The sequence below is a fragment of the Pithys albifrons genome, chromosome 3, assembly GCF_047495875.1.
Source record: "Pithys albifrons albifrons isolate INPA30051 chromosome 3, PitAlb_v1, whole genome shotgun sequence".
NCBI classification, from domain to species: Eukaryota; Metazoa; Chordata; class Aves; order Passeriformes; family Thamnophilidae; genus Pithys; species Pithys albifrons.
This window is the reverse complement of record NC_092460.1, coordinates 46,482,290-46,502,170: the sequence shown is the minus strand read 5'-3', so window position 1 is coordinate 46,502,170 and position 19,881 is coordinate 46,482,290. Positions and strand designations below refer to the sequence as shown.

The 19,881-nt window shown below is 46.6% G+C and overlaps 2 protein-coding genes across 2 annotated transcripts; both read right to left on the bottom strand.

The window, feature by feature from the left end:
* Positions 1–1,482: 1,482 nt before the first annotated feature.
* LOC139669370 (C-type lectin domain family 5 member A-like) lies at positions 1,483–10,989 on the bottom strand. The gene is made up of 6 exons (XM_071549832.1): positions 10,791–10,989; positions 7,642–7,731; positions 5,438–5,503; positions 4,406–4,545; positions 3,647–3,756; positions 1,483–2,537 (listed from the first exon to the last, which is right to left on the bottom strand). The coding sequence occupies exons 1-6, from the start codon at positions 10,870–10,872 to the stop codon at positions 2,408–2,410; spliced, it is 618 nt and encodes a 205-aa protein (XP_071405933.1). The 5' UTR covers positions 10,873–10,989; the 3' UTR covers positions 1,483–2,407.
* A 667-nt stretch (positions 10,990–11,656) lies between these two features.
* Positions 11,657–19,866, bottom strand: LOC139669369 (killer cell lectin-like receptor subfamily G member 1). The gene is made up of 6 exons (XM_071549831.1): positions 19,684–19,866; positions 16,225–16,314; positions 14,846–14,911; positions 13,949–14,091; positions 13,189–13,298; positions 11,657–12,633 (listed from the first exon to the last, which is right to left on the bottom strand). Exons 1-6 carry the CDS (start codon positions 19,763–19,765, stop codon positions 12,489–12,491), a joined length of 636 nt encoding a protein of 211 aa, XP_071405932.1. The 5' UTR covers positions 19,766–19,866; the 3' UTR covers positions 11,657–12,488.
* Between the last annotated feature and the right edge of the window lie 15 nt (positions 19,867–19,881).

Here is a 19,881-nt window from a genome sequence, read left to right as displayed (position 1 = left end):
GGCTGTGATTAGGGTTATTTCTCCTACTGACCCCTGTGATTTCTATTACCTTTTCCTTCAGAATATACCTGAAATCTGCATCTGTTACTGAGGAAGGAGAGTCTGGCAGGCTGTATTCCCTCTGGAGATAAGAAACAGGCAATATTTCTCAGAAATGGATGGTGATTGGGGAGCATTCACTGTTCCCTTTTCCCACAGCAGTCAATGTTCATCCAGACTCCCTGAGAGAGAAGAAATGTCATCTGACAGCAAGAGGAAGGGGCTGTCCCTTCAGCAAGGCTGCACCTCTGCTCTGCTGGCCCTTTGATGAGCAGGGGTTGCTTTAGACACAGCAAAGGAAGCAGCAATTTTGGATGTATTTCCAACTACTTTTGACACCAGCTGTCACAGGCTCCTGACCCAGAAGGGTCCTCTGGGATCCCAGATGCCAACACATCACTTGTGCCTCATAAAGATGGCAAAAAATGGCATGAATTGGACCTACATTTCCCGTGATGAACAGCTGCAAACTTAGGAAAATAAATCAAAACTGCCTCTCACATCCAAGGGAAATGGATGCTGTTCACACCCAGTGAAGATACACTGATGAGAACACCTTCTTGGCCTTTCAAGATCCTTTGTTAATTAGGTATTCTAAGTGCCTTTTTTAAATGAGGTACCAAAGGTGGCCTTTGCAGAGTTTTTTCTGTAAGGGTAACGGTGCCATCAACTTTTTTCTAAATGTAATTTGTATAATTTAGTCAGAATTTGGCCTGGAGCAAACATCCTGCTCAACTGGTAAAAGGGCCTCCTTGGAAAAGTTCAGCAAAACTTCATCTCAGCCACTGACACTGTGTTCATTCTCACAGATAATAACTTTGGTGCCAGTAATTTTTTCCATTTCAAGCTAGATTCAAGTCCTCTACAGGCCCCTCTGTGTTCCCAAATCCAGCAGCTGAAGCGCTCCTTACAAATTCAGTAAAACCCTGGTGTGACATCCTTTCTCGATATTGTGTTCTCCTCCTCCTTTTTGGGGAAAATACTGCATGTTTTAAATTCAGTACTCTGAGCAATCATTATAGAATAATTAAGGAGGAAATAGCAAATATTTATTTTCTATTTATCATTCTTCCCATCTCTGGCTTGTCATGTTTCCACAGAACTTTTCTAAGGAAACTTTTCCTTAACATCGTTACTGAATATCACTGGGGCACAACTAAATTCAACAAGCACATTCAGGCCCTTACTTAATTTTAGGAAGTCTTTGTACCACTCAGTTTCATACTCTGGCCTGGAACCTGCAGGAGTACAGGAGTGTGAAGGAAACTCCCACCAGCCAGGGCGGCACCAAGCATTTCTGATCCTGTTGAAAGGTCCCTTTCCTAACAGGAAAGAGGGGAGAGCTAAAGTGGCCTCCTTAAAGCAACTCACTTTGAACAGACACTTTTAAAAACATTTCAGGTTGTTCTTTTTTTACCAATGGAGAAAATAGAAACACCAAAGTTTGTTTTCATTGAATTGTTTTATTTCTAATGCTGAAATAAGGAAAAAAACATGTTCTTAGTCTCCCAGTGTCTCCAGTAAACTGAGTCCAAATCAAGAGCTCCTCCAGCTAAGCTTCCTTCAGTGCATATCATAGTTGCTGATCCCAACATTCTCCTGGTTTCTGTCTGGCTGAGCTCCTGTTGTGACTGTGTTGCTCAGGCACTGCTGGGCTCTGCTGCTCTGCATGCCGTGCCCTTCCCCAGCATGTCCTCAAGCTGAGACACCTTCCCTGACCCTCACAGGCCCAGGGGGCATTTTCTGCCCTGAGCTATGCTGCAGGATCATTCCTCTTGTGGTGATTCCCAGTTCAGCCCCACAGGGTCTGGTGTCCCGTGTGGCTGTTTCACAGACAGCCTTGTCCACAGGAAAGTTTATACACACACACACTGGACTTTGTGCTGTCAATCCTGTCTGTGGGACAGGGCAGGAGCCAAAACACAAGTAGGTGTTCCCCTTCTCTGGTGTCTGCGGGAGAGGGCAGGGCATGGCAAGGCTGGCAAAGGCAGGGCTGGGAACACATGGGGAGAGAGGGATGTGTGAGTGAGAGACAAGATGTGTTTGGGATCACAGCTGTGTCCATGTTGGTCTCAAGTCCCCTGGCAGTGGCTGCCTGAAAGGGAGACCTGTGGGAGGAGCAAGACCCATATCCTCACTGGGTGCAAATGCAGGTTCCTGGAGAGGGGGATCCATCCAGTGTGGGACTCTCACCTTGGGAGAGAATGTGCTGGGCTTGACAGGGTGTCTGGAGGGAGGTTGGAGGAGTCCCTTTGGCTGGATGTTTGGGCAGTGAAAGATGAATGAGAGAAAGCCCATAACATGTCCTGCAAGCTGCTGGGGATAACATTCCTGCTTGGACCTCTTGTTTTTAGCTGTCCTTCTGCTTTTAGGAAATAATGGCAGCTTTTCCACACATACTTTGTGCCATTGTGCCTCGATCACAAGGTGCAGCTGATACATGGCCAAATCCAATGGATGTGCAGAGATAGCCTTGACCAAGTCTAATTAGGTTAAACCTGGAGAGGAAGAGAAAGCTTTAGTTGCACTCCTGGCTGTAGTAGTTTTAGGTAGGCTTCAAATTAGCAGGCTCAAGGAGTCTGCGTAGATTGGGAGAAACAGGTATCACCTGACTGAGTAACCAAGGAGATATTTCATACCAGATGATGCAAACCTAAGATATAAGTGCAGAAGTAGGAGGTGTTAGCCCAGTTGCATCATAGCCGAAGTACAAGGAAGAGGTGCTAGAGTTGTTTTGCTATGCTGGGCCCTGCTCCTTCTGCTGCTACATTGTATTTTGCTGGAATTCAGGGAAGTAGAAACATTTTGTTGTTACACTTTCTCTTTCTTGCTGAGTGTCTTTTAGGGTGCTTATAGATCTAGACTGGTAAAATCTGTTTTCAATGGGGCATGAGAAATTATTTCTTGTTATTTCTAATGTGTGTATGTTATGTTGTAGTTACTCTTTCCATTTTCTCTTTTCTGTATAAATATATAAAATAAGTTTCAGAATAAACCTAGTCTGAACAGGGATTTGTCCCCCTTTTCCCTTTTCTTGGAGCTCTAACTCTGTACTTGGGCAGTTGGCATTTTGCCAGCTCAACCTGACAGTGGCACAGCTGGATGGGATGCAGTGTAAGGCACAGAGGCCCCTGACCCTGCTGCCGAGCTCTCTTATTGTCAGTGGCAGCATAAACTGCCCTCTTGGAGTCTCCCTCCCATTCCTTGCTTTCTTCCCCACATCTCCACAAAAATACATGGGCAAAGCTTTCCCATCCAGACACCTTCCCTTGCTTTGGGCACCTCCATCCAGTGGCACTGACATCACCCTCTCTTGTCCCTGCCCCCTCTATCCTTCCTTTCCCCACACAAGCCATCCAGTCAGAGCCTTCCCTCCCCACCACAGCTGCACCTGTGTCCTCTCCTGCCATCCTGCTGGCACTTGACTGTCTTCCCAGGGGACTTGAAGGCTCCTTTTCCTTGTCACAGAGATGTGCTGAAGCCCCTGGATCTCAAGGAACCCCAATCCCAGTCCCCGGTGTCACCTGTGCTCTCAACTCTCTGCTCTGGGTTTGGATGTTTCCTGTTTGCAGACCTGGCCTGGCAGTGAGTGCTGCAATGAGCTTACAGTGCTGGGTCGTGTTCCACGTTGTTAATCCACTTCCACTTCTGCTCCCTTTCAGAATATGTGAGACCAAGGAAGTAGTACCTATATCCTGATTGTTCCATGAGGTAAACCTTGAAAGGAAGGCAACAATGGCAACAGATTAAAATGACATTTTGTCCCCCGGACGCACAGAAAGCTGAGTGCTAAACAGCCAGCACAGAGAGCACAGTGAGCACCAGCCAAATCACCTCTGCCCACAGCTCCAGAGCCTGAACTGTTCCATTTGTATTTAAGATCATCTCTTCCCCTGCAGCTTCTTATGAATAGAATAAATAGAACAATTAAACTGTGGTGCCATTTAGAGCTGTACATTGTAGTTTACAAAGGAGTGCCTTGATACCTGGAGACACTTTGCTGTTGCGATTGTGATGGGAAAGCTATTCCAGGTTTTGCCAAAGCAATGGCTCTGCAAATAGGTGTCTGTTCCATGTTCTTGACTTGTGCTAAATCTGTATAAAACACAAGTCAACTTGGCAGAGAGTTTGCTCCTTCCAATGGAAACAAGCCTGGGGAGAGATGTTTCCAAGGAGAAAACCACAACCCCAGAATGCGCGTTCCTCTGCAGGGGTTTGCTCCCACCCTGAGCTGGGGGTGTCTCTGGCTGGCAGTACATTGGAGACCCCAAAGACAGGCAGCAGGAGCACACACAAGCGAAACTCCTCAGGCCTTTGTCCTGCAGCTTAGACAACCCTGGAACAGTCCCAGGGATTTGGATCTCACCAGTTCATCCTTGTTATCAATGATGACAAGGTCTGCATCCATGGCAATACATTCTGCACGGGATGCATTCCAGTCCTTTCCTGTTACTGGGAAAAAGAGGTAGCATTTTCTGCCATGTTTTTTCCATTGTGGGGGGCAGCCTGCAGGAGGGAAGAACAGCTGTGGGAAAATCCATGGGCACACTTAACAAGACAATCCCATTAGAGCATAGAGGTAAATTAGAGACAGAGAAATACATGAGTGGTCCTGCTCAGAATTGTCAGCAGACCACCAGGGAGCCTCAACAGGCTCTGGAGCTGATTCCAACCCAAGAGTCACCAGGCATGAGGCAGAGAGGGAGCACCACAGAGAACATTATCCAGCCTTTCCAAACTTTGCTCAGGAGACAGCGAAATGGCCAGGGAAAGAAGCAGCTTTCAGTTTTCAAAGGACTGACTTACTTGATGCAAAAGGCAGCAATAGTTATATTTTTAAAAGATTGAACATTTCTCCCATTGCCAAGCAGGGACAGTGAGGAACAGAGAATGGGACCTGGAAAGGGTGATGGGATTCAGGGACACAGGGCCTGCAGGAGACACTTCCCTTGGGGACGCAGCAGCTCCCAAACAGTCAAAGGGAGTGGCCATGAGTTGAGATGCCAGCAATGCCACGCTATTGGCAAAGCAGTGCAGCCACATGATCCATCCTGCTCACTGCAGGGCTGGAATACCAGAGGGCTCTTCTTGCTGGCCCTTCCCCTGCCACACACTGCTCTGCACTGGCAGCACAGTCATCAGCTCTTCCCTGGGAGACAGCAATGCAGAGCTGACCCAACACTGCTGCTGAAGGAGATGCAAAAGGGAACCATCTCTGGCCTCCAGAGCTCATCCCGTGAGTGTCCAGGATCAGGATTTGATTCCTGAGAGGGCAGAGGGTTTGTTGGTTTGTTTGCCTTCTGAACACAATGCAGACACAGCCCATGTGCTGCCTCTCTTCCCAGGCAATGCCACGGGCTGCTGGGAAGTGCCTTTGGAAGGACAGTGGGTTACCTACCCAGTGCCTCCTCAGGGTTGGGGGACAATGCTGTTGATTTCTGCTGGCTGCTTGCAGTTGGATAGTCTGGAAATGAGAACACAATTTCTGCTTGCAATGAAGGACAATTTTGCCATCCACTGTCAGAGCTCTCCTTTGACACCCCTTGCCACCCAGCACAGAATGACAGCTTTGGGTTTTTTCTCATCCATCCAAAAAACCTGAAAACTGTTGTACATGTTATGGAGCAGATTTCCAAAGAGCCAAACTCTGTCCCTGAGCACGAAGTGCCCCTGCTTTGCAGAGCAGTGGGGACTGTGCTGCACAGCACACACAGACCTACAGCAAGGAGAGAGCAGAGCCCCTGTTGGCAGGGCAGGGTTCCAGCCCAGCTGCCCTGGGCTCAGCCTGTGCCCACTCTGTGCCTAAATAGTGGCTTTTCTCCTGCAATATTGTCCCCTTTAACTCTGCAATCTGACTCAGAGATTCTGACTGCAGCTTTCCTGGAAATAATTCAAATGCACTGAAACATTAATAAAGCAACACTGTGTGATTTTATAATTGGACCATCTTGAAGCTGAGTTTTATCCTCCTTTCCTCACACTCTGCTTGGGAACATGAAGGCTTTCTTGGGCTTTCACTGAATTCCTGGTTGAACAAGGGAATACCAAATAGGAATATCACTTTGCAACTGCATATTATTTTGTGCATGTGTGGGTTTATATGTCCATATCTTGAGGCTGGATGTCAGCTCTTGGTTTCAGAAAACAGGAAAAGGTAGTTCATACAAATGAGCATTTTAAACCAAGTCAGACCTGCCTGTTCTTACAAGAGCAGCTGATGAACTGCAGAGCCCTTGTTTTACTTACTAGCAGATCAATGTTCTCTCAGGACAAAGGAAAATGACATGATGCTACTATAAAAATCATAAAACATGTCTGGTCAGGTTCCACTGAGTAAAATGCAAGAGTTTAGTTCACTGAAGCTATTTTCTGTACAAGGGTTTACTTGGCAAAACCAAACTAAAATGTGAAAAAAACCACTCCAAATGGCAACAGGTTTGATTTGGAGTACTAGTGAAACCTGTGAGCTCTGGAATTTAAAAACTACCTCGATTTATTTCCTCAAGTTTTATCTACATCTTAAGGTTCTCAGGAGTACTTTTTCAGGTCACAGGGGCAGTACTGAAGCCCACAGAACAACTGTAACTGAAGGCAGACCTGAATTAGAGTCTAATGAGGTCTCATTCAACTTCAGACTTGAAGCTCTGTTAAATGCTGGGAATTTCACCTTGTGTTGTGTGGGTTTATTTATTTGCTTTTAAGTTTACCTTTCATGTGGTATTTTACATTTATAAATGTCAGAGCACTATCAGACAACTGCCCATTACCATCTGTCTTGAAAAAACGAAAGCCAATTACCAACCCCAACTCTATTTTTGAGTCCCATGGATCCAAGGTTTGGGCATGTCTTCTTGTGCATCTTTGAGTAGGTGGCAAACTCTGAGGCTTGAGTGTGATTGGCTGTGAAAGCCTCTCAAACTTGGTCAGCTCTCAAAGGATGGAAGGGAACAAGCAAACACATCTGAAATTTAGAAATGATTTCTTGAAAATTTTGAAAGGAAGTGCCACATGGGTCTATTAGTTTTTCTTTCTGATGGAGATATTTTCTTTCTATCAAATATGACATATCTTTTTAGGTAGCTCAAGGATTGGTAGGAACTCTATGATATTTATGCAGAGACTGAGCACAAGACTTTTATGTGAATAAGGGGCCAATGAATTCCTTTAGGATGTGACTCAGCTGCCTCTTTCAAATGAGCTTTTCATCACAATTCTTCTAATAGTTTTAGTGTCCCATCTTGGTGTCATGATACAATATCATTGTCTTGAAATACTGTCATGAATATCAATTACAATACTAATCAGCATTATTGAAACTTGACTAGTTTCCTCAAAATATTTGTATAATAAAGGTTTCGTTTTTTAATATTACCAGGTTTTCAGTTGTTTTTTGGCTTTTTTATTTTGCAGAATTTTAAACTTTCAAACCACTCTACTCTCTTATGGATTTCCCTTTACACTCATAGTTGGTAAAAAACTGCTGTCCTTTGCCTTCAAACTGTCCTTGTGTTGACACTGGTTTTGGATGTTGTGGCATGGACATCACTCAGAGAGTGAGAGTCCCACATTAATTGCTGTTCTCACATTTAGAGCAGCACTTACACATGATTATCCGACACACAACTATGACCAGGGCGAGGATTATTGCAGTAATCAGCACAGGAACACACGGCCTGGAGCAACAGCTTTTACCTACAGAGAGATAGGAAAAATAAGGATTGTGGGAACAGCTGTTAAAACCCTATTCTCTTCATTGCAAGGTGCCCTTGTCAGGCTCACACTGGGAATCTGAGGCTCTCCAGGTTTGCCTGCTCAGGCCAGGCTGGATGTCCTGGGGCTTCCCAAATGGCTCTGGACACCTTTGCTTGGGGAACTGAACAGCACCCCAACATGGAATATGTTTGAGGAACAGGGGAAAGGGAAGGGAGTCCTTGTAGGAGCAGACTGTGTAAGGACAGAGTGTGGGTGGCAAGAGAGGGAAAGTGCCCCAAGGAGAGGGTGCTTGTGAATGAGGAGTTAAAATAGGCTGCCAGGAGACCCTGCAATTCATGCAGGCAGCCTAGGTGTTCCTGAAGGACAGCACCTTGGAATACGTGGCCAACACAGGTCACCTACCAAGAATGGTCTGGGAACAGGCTGGAGGAAGGTGGCCCAGGTATGAGGAGCAGATTGTTGACCAAATAAAACAGGGATATACTGACAGATTCCTAGGGACATTATGTGGGAGAGAATTGGATTGCTCAAACTGTTTTGTGATCCCACTCTTACGGCTCTCTTAGCACCCAGAGACTAGAAGGTAACAGACCTAATGTGAATTCAAATGAAAAAAAATTAATAAATTTTCAGAGGAGATCTGTGAACACCAGCCCTGCTGCCCTGACCACAGAGGCCCAGAATGGCTTAGGTTGGAGTGACCTTCTCACATCCCCTCCTCCAACTGCCCTGCTCAAAAAGTGCTGGCCAGAGTAGGGTGGCCAGAACCAGGCACAGGCAGGTTTTGAAGATCTCCTGGGAGGATGACCCTACAGAATCTCAAATTAGGAATTATTCAGAAGGAAAATCATCAAAAATCAGGGATGGTTTTGGTTCCACATGGTTTGATAAATTGTCAAGTTGCCTCCCCCTTCAATGATCCCTGCAGTTTCTACAACCACAATCTCAAAAATTTTACAGGAGAAGGTTCTGAGGACAGAAGTGGTAAATGATGGCCGAGACTGGGGCTCTGCAGTGCAGAAAATGTGGGACTGAGAAGGGGGTGGGAACAGGAACACATTAGCCTCAGGAGGTCCTTGAGAGACATGTGGAAGGATTTCACATGAAACTATTCCAGGCAGGTATCAAACATGGCCAACGTCTGCTTATCCCTCTCTAGTTGTTCCCTTCTCAGAGCTGTTGGAGACACAGGGCTGGGCTGGGGGATTCCTTAGTGTGGCCCAAAATGTTCTCACATTCCTGTACCAGAGAAGTTTACAAGGGTTTAGCTGCAAATAATGCAACACAGAATAAAAATAATAATAATGCCCCTGCTTTGAAGGTGTAAAGCAAACCTTTGTATCCTCATTTGTCTCCCACATGATTTTATGTCACTTCATTATTGGAAAAGAAAGAGTGGCCTCCTCTCTTCTCATTTTCTAAACCACTCTCAATGTCTCAGACAGATAAAAATGCATGAGATGTTGTGTGTCCTGTTGCAGCATTTGTGTCGTGGGATTCCTCTGGCACTTGTGCATATGCAGAGCCTGAGCCCAGGCAAAAATAACAGAGCATGGAGAGAGCTGAGAAACATCTAAAAAGAAACAAAACTCACTGAGATTATTAGGAATGCTGACTTGAGATAGGCAGCAACAGTGCAAACAGTAACAGAGGAGACAGACATTTTACATGTGCACACAGGGTGCACACACATTTGAAATCTAAACAAAGGCAGAGAGAAATGCAAGGGTTGTCTCAGGTTGTTCCTCTACACATGAGTGATGGGAACAACTGAAATTTCAAAGCCAGGGGACAATTGAAAGTGGGTAGGAAGGAATAGGATGTTTTGATTTTAGGAAAGACTCAAAGCCATCCTGATGTGCAGAAGTGAGAGCCCCTGGTTCTATCAACACAGTGAGTTAAGGTTTTCTGTGAGTTTAAGTGCCTTGTGGAATTAGTCTCACTGTTTTGTGAACACTGCATTTGATCCTGGGAATTCCCTATCCAGCAGAAAATAGCAAACTAGGGGAAGAAGAAAAGAAGACAGAAGCCTGTGTTTTGCATTCTTTTTGTAAGACAGAGATAAAATCTTGGAAATATTGTGCATAAATTCAGTGAACACAGAGAAGAAAAGGGTTGGTAGGGGTTTCCCCAAAAGGCACAATCAGAGAAACATGAAAATGTTATTGGAACTGTGTAAAAACTTGAAGTGGCCTCTGTTGTGGTTGCCTGTCTATCTAGTTGCGAAGTTATCTGATGAAAGAGAGGCTAAAACTCTATTTCTTGGGCCATAAGAGACTCCACCCATCTGAAAATAGATCAACAGCATTCACGCTTTCTTCCAAAGACAAGTATAGAATGGCAAGGAATTATTTCTTTTAAAGAGGTAAGAATATTTTTAAAAAAATTTAGGAAGTAATTTTATGCAGATGCAGCAAAACCAATGCAAAAGTTTATGCAAAAATTCCCGGTGCATTAAAGAAAGCTAAATCATAGGTCAGAGTTCTGCAAAGTCTCTGGTATTAAATCAGACTAAACGTGTCCATGAAACACTTTGCATTTGATGTATTAAACAAGTGGTTTGCACAGACATGGGCAGGAGGAAAAGCCCCCAGGCAATGCCTGGTGTGCTCAGGGAGCACAAACAGCCTGTGCCTGACACTGCTGCAAAGCCCAGCAACAGCAGACACTCAATGCTGAGCCTTTGCTGCAGGAATCCCAGTGTGCTGGGGGAGAACAGGCCTGGTTCAGGGCCAGTGGATGTTTAGCTGTGGAATAGCCTCCAAAATTGGTAAGCACTACTCCTCATATCACACAGGGGACTATCCTCCACACTTGCACCTTCACAAATGAAAAGTAGACCTTAGGACAGTGGTCCCATAGTTTTTCTTGTAAAAAAGTATATATATGGATGCCCCACCTGCCCATTTCTCCCAGCACTGTCTCTCCCATTTCCTTGGTGCTCTTTGGGGCTTTGGTGCTCCAAGGCACTCTTTCAAAGTATCTGAGAGAGAGACTGAAGGATGCAAAGAAAGCTCAGAGCACACCAAGTGACCTACCTGAGACATCAGAGACCTGCTGCACTCTGGGTGTGGCTGATTCAGGCAAGTCCAAACCACTGTTAATGACATTTTCTGCCATCCTTCGTGTCCCTTGTCCTTCTTTTCTACCTTTGCTGTTCTTTTAGAATGACCCTCTGGGCTGCGGATGACTCAGAGCTCCATCTCCTCTTGAAACTTCAGGAGGAAGTTTTCTCCTTTTCCGGTCATGCACACACTTGTAATGAGAGGTCTACTTGTGGTTAATTGCTTGGTGCCAGAGTGTTGTTACATGTGCTGGTTTAAAGGGAAACCAGCTGGAGAAATGACCCCAACTCAGGAGAGATAACAAGTCAGACTTATAAATTAATAAAAATATTAAATGCAATGACAAAAAAAATGTTTTAAAAACCAGCACCCTGAGGCAGGAACAGAAAGAATGGTGTTTGCTGGCCCCTGAAGAACATCCCTTGGGAGGTGTCCGTCTGTCACAGGTTCTCCTAGGGAAAGGTCACTGATGGAGCCTCTCCCAGAGCCAGGATGTGCCCCTCTCAGCCTGGTCCATCCCAGACAGTGTCAGCCCATTGCCCAAGTGCAGCAAGAATTAAAACCAGCCTTGTGCTTTCCTGTGGGCACCAACCACAGAGGCACCGAAGGATTGGGTTTGGATTGCTTGGGGATTCCCTGTCCTTGGAATCAGGATGAGACCCTGAGCAAGGTAGAGTGAGAGGGAAGTGTTTCAGCCTTTTCCTTGCTGTTCACATACCAAAAATAATCAAAGAGTCCCAAGCTGTGAGCATAAAGAATGTTTAAAACCAAAATCAGAGAAGGTTACTTTATGACCAAGAAAAACACAGAGGCAGAGGAAATAAACCCCTTTTGACCAAACTTCTGCCTTTATTAGGGATTTTCTTGCAGAGAAGCATTTCACATCCTGTGGCTTTCTGGGATTGATGAAATTCCTGTAGTTCCTCAAAGGTCCCAGAGCAGCTTCCCCTTTCTGTTCCCTCTGATGCAGAGCTGCTTGGGTCTGCTGCTTGCTGAAGGCTCCAAGAGAAGTCCTGTGGCTTCCAGGGAAGAGCTGTTTCCCTGTCCCTTGCCTTCAGGAGGGTCCATGAAGCAAAGGGGATTCTCAGTTCAGCCCCACAGGGTCTGGTGTCCTGTGTGGCTGTTTCACAGACAGTCTTGTCCACAGGAAGGTTTATAAACACACATATTGGACTGTGTCCTGTCAATCCTGTCTGTGGGACAGGACAGGAGCCAAAACACAAGTAGGTGTTCCCCTTCCCTGGTGGCTGCAGGGCAGAGCAGGGCATGGCAAGGCTGGCAAGGGGCTCCCTGTGCACTGGCAGGGCTGGGGACACATGGGGAGAGAGGGATGTGTGAGTGAGAGACAAGATGTGTTTGGGATCACAGCTGTGCCCAGGCTGGGCTCCTGTACCCTGACAGGCTGCCTGAAAGGGAGACCTGTGGGAGGAGCGAGTCCCAGACCCCCACTGGGTGCAAATGCAGGTTCCTGGTGAGGGGTATCCATCTGATGTGAGACTCCCACCTTGGGGGCAATGTGCTGGGCTTTGCAGGGTGTCTAAAGGAAGGTTGGAGGAGTCCCTTTGGCTGGACGTTTGGGCAGCGAAAGATAGATCATACAAATCCTATCCACATTTTTTGCAGGAATCTGGAGATAAGATTCGTTTCTGGACCTCTTGTTTTTAGCTGTCTTTACGAATGCTTTCTAAAAGTATTTGCAGCTTTTTCACACAGGATTTGTGTTTTTGGGTGTCCACCACAAGGTGCAGCTGAAACTCTGCCATATCCAATCTCTGGGCAGAGATACTTCAAAAAGTTAATATGCTCTATCTTAAACCTGAAGCAAGAGAAAAAGTCAGCTTTAGTTGCACTCCTGACACAGCTGGATGGGATGCAGCGGAAGGCACAGAGGCCCCTGGCCCTGCTGCCAGGCTCCCTTATTGTCAGTGGCATCACAAATTTCCCACTTGGAGTCTCCCTCCCATTCCTTGCTTTTCTTCCCCATATCTCCACAAAAATACATGGGCAAAGCTTTCCCATCCAGACACCTTCCCTTGCTTTGGGCACCTCCATCCAGTGGCACTGACATCACCCTCTCTTGTCCCTGTCCCCTCTATCCTTCCTTTCCCCACACAAGCCATCCAGTCAGAGCCTTCCCTCCCCACCACAACTGCACCTGTGTCCTCTCCTGCCATCCTGCTGGCACTTGACTGTCTTCCCAGGGGACTTGAAGGCTCCTTTTCCTTGTCACAGAGATGTGCTGAAGCCCCTGGATCTCAAGGAACCCCAATCCCAGTCCCCGGTGTCACCTGTGCTCTCAACTCTCTGCTCTGGGTTTGGGTGTTTCCTTTTTGCAGACCTGGCCTGGCAGTGAGTGCTGCAATGAGCTTACAGGGCTGGGTCGTGTTCCACGTTGTTAATCCACTTCCACTTCTGCTCCATTACAGAGTATCTGAGACCAAGGAAGTAGTAAGTATCTTCTGATTGTTCCATGAGGTAAACCTTGAAAGGAAGGCAACAATGACAACAGATTAAAATGATATTTTGTCCCCCAGAGGCACAGAAAGCTGAGTGCTAAACAGCCAGCACAGAGAGCACAGTGAGCACCAGCCACATCACCTCTGCCCACAGCTGCAGAGGCTTTTTTCCATTTTAATTTTCCATTTTAATTAATATCATCTTTCTTACTGCAGCTTCCTGTGAGGAGATGTAAGCACCTGTGTAACCTTTAAAGCACTATATTAAATTAGAGAGATGTGACTTGATAGCTGGAGAAACCTTCCTATTCTGATGGTGGTGTGAAAGCCTTTTTGGATTTTGCCAAAGCAATGGTTCTTACAAGTAAGTGTCTGTTTGACCTCTTTGGCTTGTGTGATAAAATTTTCTGTACATCACAAATCAACTTGGCAGTGAGGATGTTCTGTCCCATGGGAGCACCCTGGGGATAGAAGCTTCCAAGGAAAAGACCCCACCTCCCAGGATGCATCTTCCTCTGCAAGAGTTTGCTCCACCCTGAGCTGGGGGTGTCTTTGGCTGGCAGTACATTGGAGATCCCAAAGACAGGCAGCAGGAGCACACACAAGTGGAACTGCTCAGGCCTTTGTCCTGCAGCTCAGACAACCCTGGAACAGCCCCAGGGATTTGGATCTCACCAGTTCATCCTTGTTATCAATGATGACGAGGTCTGCACCCATAGCAGTACATTCTGCACGGGATGCATTCCAGTCCTTTTTTTTCTTCTCTGGATTAAAGAAATAGCATTTTCTCCCATGTATTTCCCATTGTGGTGGGCATCCTGCAGGAGGGAAGAACAGGTGTGGGAAAATCCATGTCCACAATCACAGAAGGATCCCTTTACATAAGAGAGGTAAGAGGAATTTAGAGTCAGAAAAATATGTGAGAATAGAGGTAAATTAGAGACAGAGAAATACATGAGTGGTCCTGCTCAGAATTGTCAGCAGACCACCAGGGAGCCCCAAAAGCCTCTGGAGCTGATCCCAGCCCAAGAGTCACCAGGCATGAGACAGAGAGGGAGCACCACAGGAAACATTATCTAGCTTGCCAGTCTTTGCTCAGGAGACAGAGGCAAATGGTATGGGGGGGGGGGGGGGGAAGCAGCTATTTAGCCAATGGGAGTGGCCCTGAGTTGAGACGCCAGCAATGCCACGCTATTGGCAAAGCAGTGCAGCCACATGATCCATCCTGCTCACTGCAGGGCTGGGATACCAGAGGGCTCTTCTTGCTGGCCCTTCCCCTGCCACACACTGCTCTGCACTGGCAGCACAGTCATCAGCTCTTCCCTGGGAGACAGCAATGCAGAGCTGATCCAACACTGCTGCTGAAGGAGATGCAAAAGGGAACCATCTCTGGCCTCCAGAGCTCATCCCGTGAGTGTCCAGGATCAGGATTTGATTCCTGAGAGGGCAGAGGGTTTGTTGGTTTGTTTGCCTTCTGAACACAATGCAGACACAGCCCATGTGCTGCCTCTCTTCCCAGGCAATGCCACAGGCTGCTGGGAAGTGTCTTTGGAAGGACAGTGGGTTACCTACCCAGTGCCTCCTCAGGGCTGGGGAACAGTGCCGTTGATTGCTGCTGGCTGCTTGCAGTTGGATAGTCTGGAAATGAGAACACAATTTCTGCTTGCAATGAAGGACAATTTTGCCATTCACTGACAGAGCTCTCCTGGACCTCTTTGACACTCCCATCACCCAATACTGAATGGCAAATCTACCTTTTGCTCATCCATGGAGGAAAACTCCAAACAGTATTTGCTAGTACACAGCAGATTTCCAAAGAGCCAAACTCTGTCCCTGAACACAAAGTGCCCCCACTATGCAGAGCAGTGGGGACTGTGCTGCACAGCACACACATCCACAGCAAGGAGAGAGCAGAGCCCCTGTTGGCAGTGCAGTGCTCCAGCCCAGCTGTCCTTGACTCAGCCTGTTCCCCCCAGTCTGGAGCTCTGGGCACTGTCTGCTCCTGCCCCACACACCCTGGGCACATTTTGGGGCCCTCCTGTGCCCCAGCTGGAAGCTGCTCTACGGTGCTTCTCCCCAGGCCACAGTGAGATAGTGGAGCTCATTTGAGGTTTTAAAAAACTTAATCAGGTGTGATTGAGTGTGGAAGCCTCTCAAGCTCGCTCAGCTCTCAAAGGATGGAGAGAAACAACCAAGCTAAACTTAAACTGAAAAATGAAGCCCTAAAAACTTTGAAAGGAAGTACTACATGAGTTTACCATTATTGTTGTTGTAATTAGTGTTGTTTATAATATTAATATTATTGTTGTTATTGTTTTAATGTTGTTATTGATACTGTTAATATTATTGTTATTGTTACAAGAATGGTTTCCTGCTCTAAGTTTTATCTTTTATGTATTTCAGTGATTGTTTTGAACTGAGCAATATCTGTGTAGAGACCGAGCACAAGGTTTTATATGAGCAAGGTGGAAACAAACTCCTTTAATATGTGACTTAGCTGTCTCTTTCAAATGAGCTTTTATGCTTAAATACATATTCAATATCTATTTGCAAATATATATAAGGGGTTTGCTCCTATGGACATCTTTGTGACATGATACAATAACATCACCTTGAAACATTTCCACAAGTAGCAAACCTAACACTAATGGACATTCACTAATCTCAACTTGTGGCTTCAAATCACTTCTATAATACATTCTTTAGTGTTTGAACATTGTCAGTTTTTCACTTGTGCTTTGCTGTTTTCTTTCTTTTGGAATTTTAAACTTTCTAACCACTCCACTCTCTTATGGAGTTTTTTTCTTACAGCCACATTTGGCAAAAAACTGCTGTCCTTTGCCTTCAGTGTCTTTCTGTTGACACTGGTTTTGGATGTTGTGGCATGGACATCACTCAGAGAGTGAGAGTCCCACATTAATTGCTGTTCTCACATTTAGAGCAGCACTTACACATGATTATCCGACACACAACTATGACCAGGGCGAGGATTATTGCAGTAATCAGCACAGGAACACACGGCCTGGAGCAACAGCTTTTACCTACAGAGAGATAGGAAAAATTATGGATCAGGGAAGCAACTGGGAAAAAACATCCTCTTCATTGCAAGGTGCCCTTGTCAGGCTCACACTGGGAATCTGAGGCTCTCCAGGTTTGCCTGCTCAGGCCAGGCTGGATGTCCTGGGGCTTCCCAAATGGCTCTGGACACCTTTGCTTGGGAACTGAACAGCATCCCAACATGGAATATGTTTGAAGAACAGGGGAAAGGGAAGGGAGTCCTCATAGGACCAGACTGTGTAAGGACAGTGTGAGTGGTAAGAGAGGGGAACTGCACAGAGGAAAGAGTGCTTATTGCAGCAGAAGATAAAGTGGCCAGGAAACATTCAGGAGATAAGGTCATGGTAGAGAAGCTGAATTAATCCTTTGTTAACTGAGCAAAACCTGAGTGGATCTTCAATTTCAATAAAGTTCCTTGTGTAGAGACACATGAACTGAAAGAACAGACAGCCCAAAAAAAAACCCCTTAGATATAGTAACCAATTCCAAGGGACATGAGGTTGGAGAAAGATGGATTGGCAGTGGTTTTTCCTTCCACTCTTAGGGCTCTCTTTGCACCTAGGGTTCAGAAGGTAACAGATCTAATGTGAACTCAAACCCAGAAAATATTCTGGAGGAGATCTCTCAATATAAGCCCTCCTGCCCTGACCACAGAGGCCCAGAATGGTTTAGGTTGAAGTGACCTTCTCACATCACCTCCTCCAACTGCCCTGCTCAAGCAGTGCTGGCCAGAGTAGAGTAGCCAGGACCAGGCACAGGCAGGTTTTGAAGATCTCCTACAATGGTGACTCTACAGCCTCTCGTATTAGGAATTATTCAGAAGGAAAATTATCAAAAATCAGGGATGGTTTCTCTGCCACATGGTTTGATAACTCCTTGTTTTGCCTCTCCCTTCAATGGTCCCTGTAGTTCTTCCATCCTAATTTCAAAAATAGTACAGGAGAAGGTTCTGAGGAAGGAAGTGGTAAATGATGACAGAGATGGGGCTCTGCAGTGCAGGAAAGGGATGAGTGGGAAAGGTATGGAAAGACAAACACATCAACCTTAGGAATTCCCTGAGGGAAATGGGAAAGTATTGCACATGAAACTATCACAGGAATACATGCCTAGTTGTTCATTCAGCGCTGCTGGTTGTTTGACTGTCTCATTCAATTCACATCCACACATGAATGGCAAGAATGGCTGAAACATCAAAGCCTGAAAACTGCAGGTCAAGCTGAATTTGGGGGGGTTAGATGGTTAAATGAATAAATACAAACAGGCAAGGAAAAAAACATGCAAAGAGGAAGAAAGGGGAGGGACACATAAAGGGTGGGTAAAATGTAAGAAAAACAGTGTTGTTATTTCATGAAACACTCAAAGCCATCCTGGTACACAGCACTGAGCCCTTTGGGTTCTAGCACTACACAGTTAAGGTTTTCTCTGAGTTTAAGTGCCTCCTGCTGGCTTATGAAATTAATGTCACTCCTTTGGGAACACTGGACTTGATTCAGGCAATCCACTATCAATCAGAAAATAGCAAACGAGTGGGAAAAGGTAAGAAGACAGAAGCCAGGGCTTTGAGCTCTGTTCTGTAAGACAGAAATAATGTCAGGGAAATATTGTCCATAAAGAGAGGAGAGGAGAGGAGAGGAGAGGAGAGGAGAGGAGAGGAGAGGAGAGGAGAGGAGAGGAGAGGAGAGGAGAGGAGAGGAGAGGAGAGGAGAGGAGAGGAGAGGAGAGGAGAGGAGAGGAGAGGAGAGGAGAGGAGAGGAGAGGAGAGGAGAGGAGAGGAGATGAGAGGAGAGGAGAGGAGAGGAGAGGAGAGGAGAGGAGAGGAGAGGAGAGGAGAGGAGAGGAGAGGAGAGGAGAGGAGAGGAGAGGAGAGGAGAGGAGAGGAGAGGAGAGGAGGGGAGAGAAGGGGAGGGGAGGGGAGGGGAGGGGAGGGGAGGGGAGGGGAGGGGAGGGGAGGGGAGGGGAGGGGAGGGGAGGGGAGAGGAGAGGAGAGGAGAGGAGAGGAGAGGAGAGGAGAGGAGAGGAGAGGAGAGGAGAGGAGAGGAGAGGAGAGGAGAGGAGAGGAGAGGAGAGGAGAGGAGAGGAGAGGAGAGGAGAGGAGAGGAGAGGAGAGGAGAGGAGAGGAGAGGAGAGGAGAGGAGAGGAGAGGAGAGGAGAGGAGAGGAGAGGAGTTGGTAGGGGTTCCTCAAAAGGTAAAAGCAGAGAATATTGTAATTAGAAATTTATTTAAAAATCAGCAGAAATACATGGGTTAAATTAAAAGGAAAATGGCTCTTTTAATCCCGTGGCCTCTATTATGGTTGCCAGTCAATTTAGCTGTGAAGTTATCTGATGCTAGAGATGATGAAACTGCTTCTTTGGCAGTAGGAAACCTCACCCATTTGAAAACAAATGGGCAAGGGTCACACTTTCTGCAAAAGACAAGCCTGGGATGGCAAGAAAGGCTTTGGTACTACATCCAACTAAACCTGTCCATGAAACACTTTACACTTGATGTATTAAACCAGTGGTTTGCACAGACATGGGCAGGAGGAAAAGCCCCCAGGCAATGCCTGCTGTGCTCAGGGAGCACAAACAGCCTGTGCCTGACACTGCTGCAAAGCCCAGCAACAGCAGACACTCAATCCTGAGCCTTTGCTGCAGGAATCCCAGTGTGCTGGGGGAGAACAGGCCTGGTTCAGGGCCAGTGGATGTCCAGCTGTGGAACAGCCTCCAAAATTGATAAAAACTACTCTTAATATCACACAAGGGACTCTTCCTCACAGTTGCACCTTCACAAATGTATGGCCCAAACTTCGCGAACGAAGATTTGGGAAGGGCTCTCCCCAGGTGGGGGTGTGCCCTTCCAGCCTGCACAGTGGATTTTAGGTGAGGCACAGCGTGCGCAGAACTGGCCCCACCGTTTTTAAGTCCCAAGGTCCATCTGCCATGGCCGAGCGAGCTTGGACAGTGAGAGTGAAGTCCTCAGGACTGTCTACAGCACCCGGTACTAACCGGGGCTGACCCTGCTGAGCATCGGAGATCTGACGGGATCGGGATGGCAGGGAGGCATTTAACTGCCCGGTACGGTCTCCACTGAGACTCAAACTCACCACCTTGTGATCAGAGTCCGGAGTGCTCACCATTACACCATGGGACCGCCCTAACCTTCACAAATGAAATGTAGATATTATAACAATCTCCCTCTTTAAAAAATCCCAACCCCATCTGGACATCCCACCTGCCCATTTCTCCCAGCACTGGCCCTCCCATTTCCTTGGTGCTCTTTGGGGCTTTGGTGCTCCAAGGCACTCTTTCAAAGTATCTGAGAGAGAGACTTAAGAATGCAAAGAAAGCTCAGAGCACACCAAGTGACCTACCTGAGACATCAGAGACCTGTTGCACTCTGGGTGTGGCTGATTCAGGCAAGTTCAAATCAGCGTTAATGACATTTTGTGCCATTATTGGTGCCCCTTGTCCTTCTCTCCTCCCTCTGATGTTCTTACAATGACACTCTGGGCTGAGACAGTCAGATCTCCCTCCTCTTCGAACTTTCAGGAGGAAGTTCTCTCCTTTTC

Excerpts from the sequence above, each read along its gene's own strand:
- LOC139669370 (XM_071549832.1), bottom strand. The coding sequence starts at position 10,872 with ATGGCAGAAAATGTCATTAACAGTGGTTTGGACTTGCCTGAATCAGCC. Across the intron at positions 5,504-7,641 it reads TGTGTGTCGGATAATCATGT|ACTATCCAACTGCAAGCAGC; the intron begins GTAAGTGCTGCT and ends TCTCATTTCCAG. Across the intron at positions 3,757-4,405 it reads TTGATAACAAGGATGAACTG|GTTTACCTCATGGAACAATC; the intron begins GTGAGATCCAAA and ends CTTCCTTTCAAG.
- LOC139669369 (XM_071549831.1), bottom strand. The coding sequence starts at position 19,765 with ATGGCACAAAATGTCATTAACGCTGATTTGAACTTGCCTGAATCAGCC. Across the intron at positions 14,912-16,224 it reads TGTGTGTCGGATAATCATGT|ACTATCCAACTGCAAGCAGC; the intron begins GTAAGTGCTGCT and ends TCTCATTTCCAG. Across the intron at positions 12,634-13,188 it reads GTGGAACACGACCCAGCCCT|GTTTAAGATAGAGCATATTA; the intron begins GTAAGCTCATTG and ends CTCTTGCTTCAG.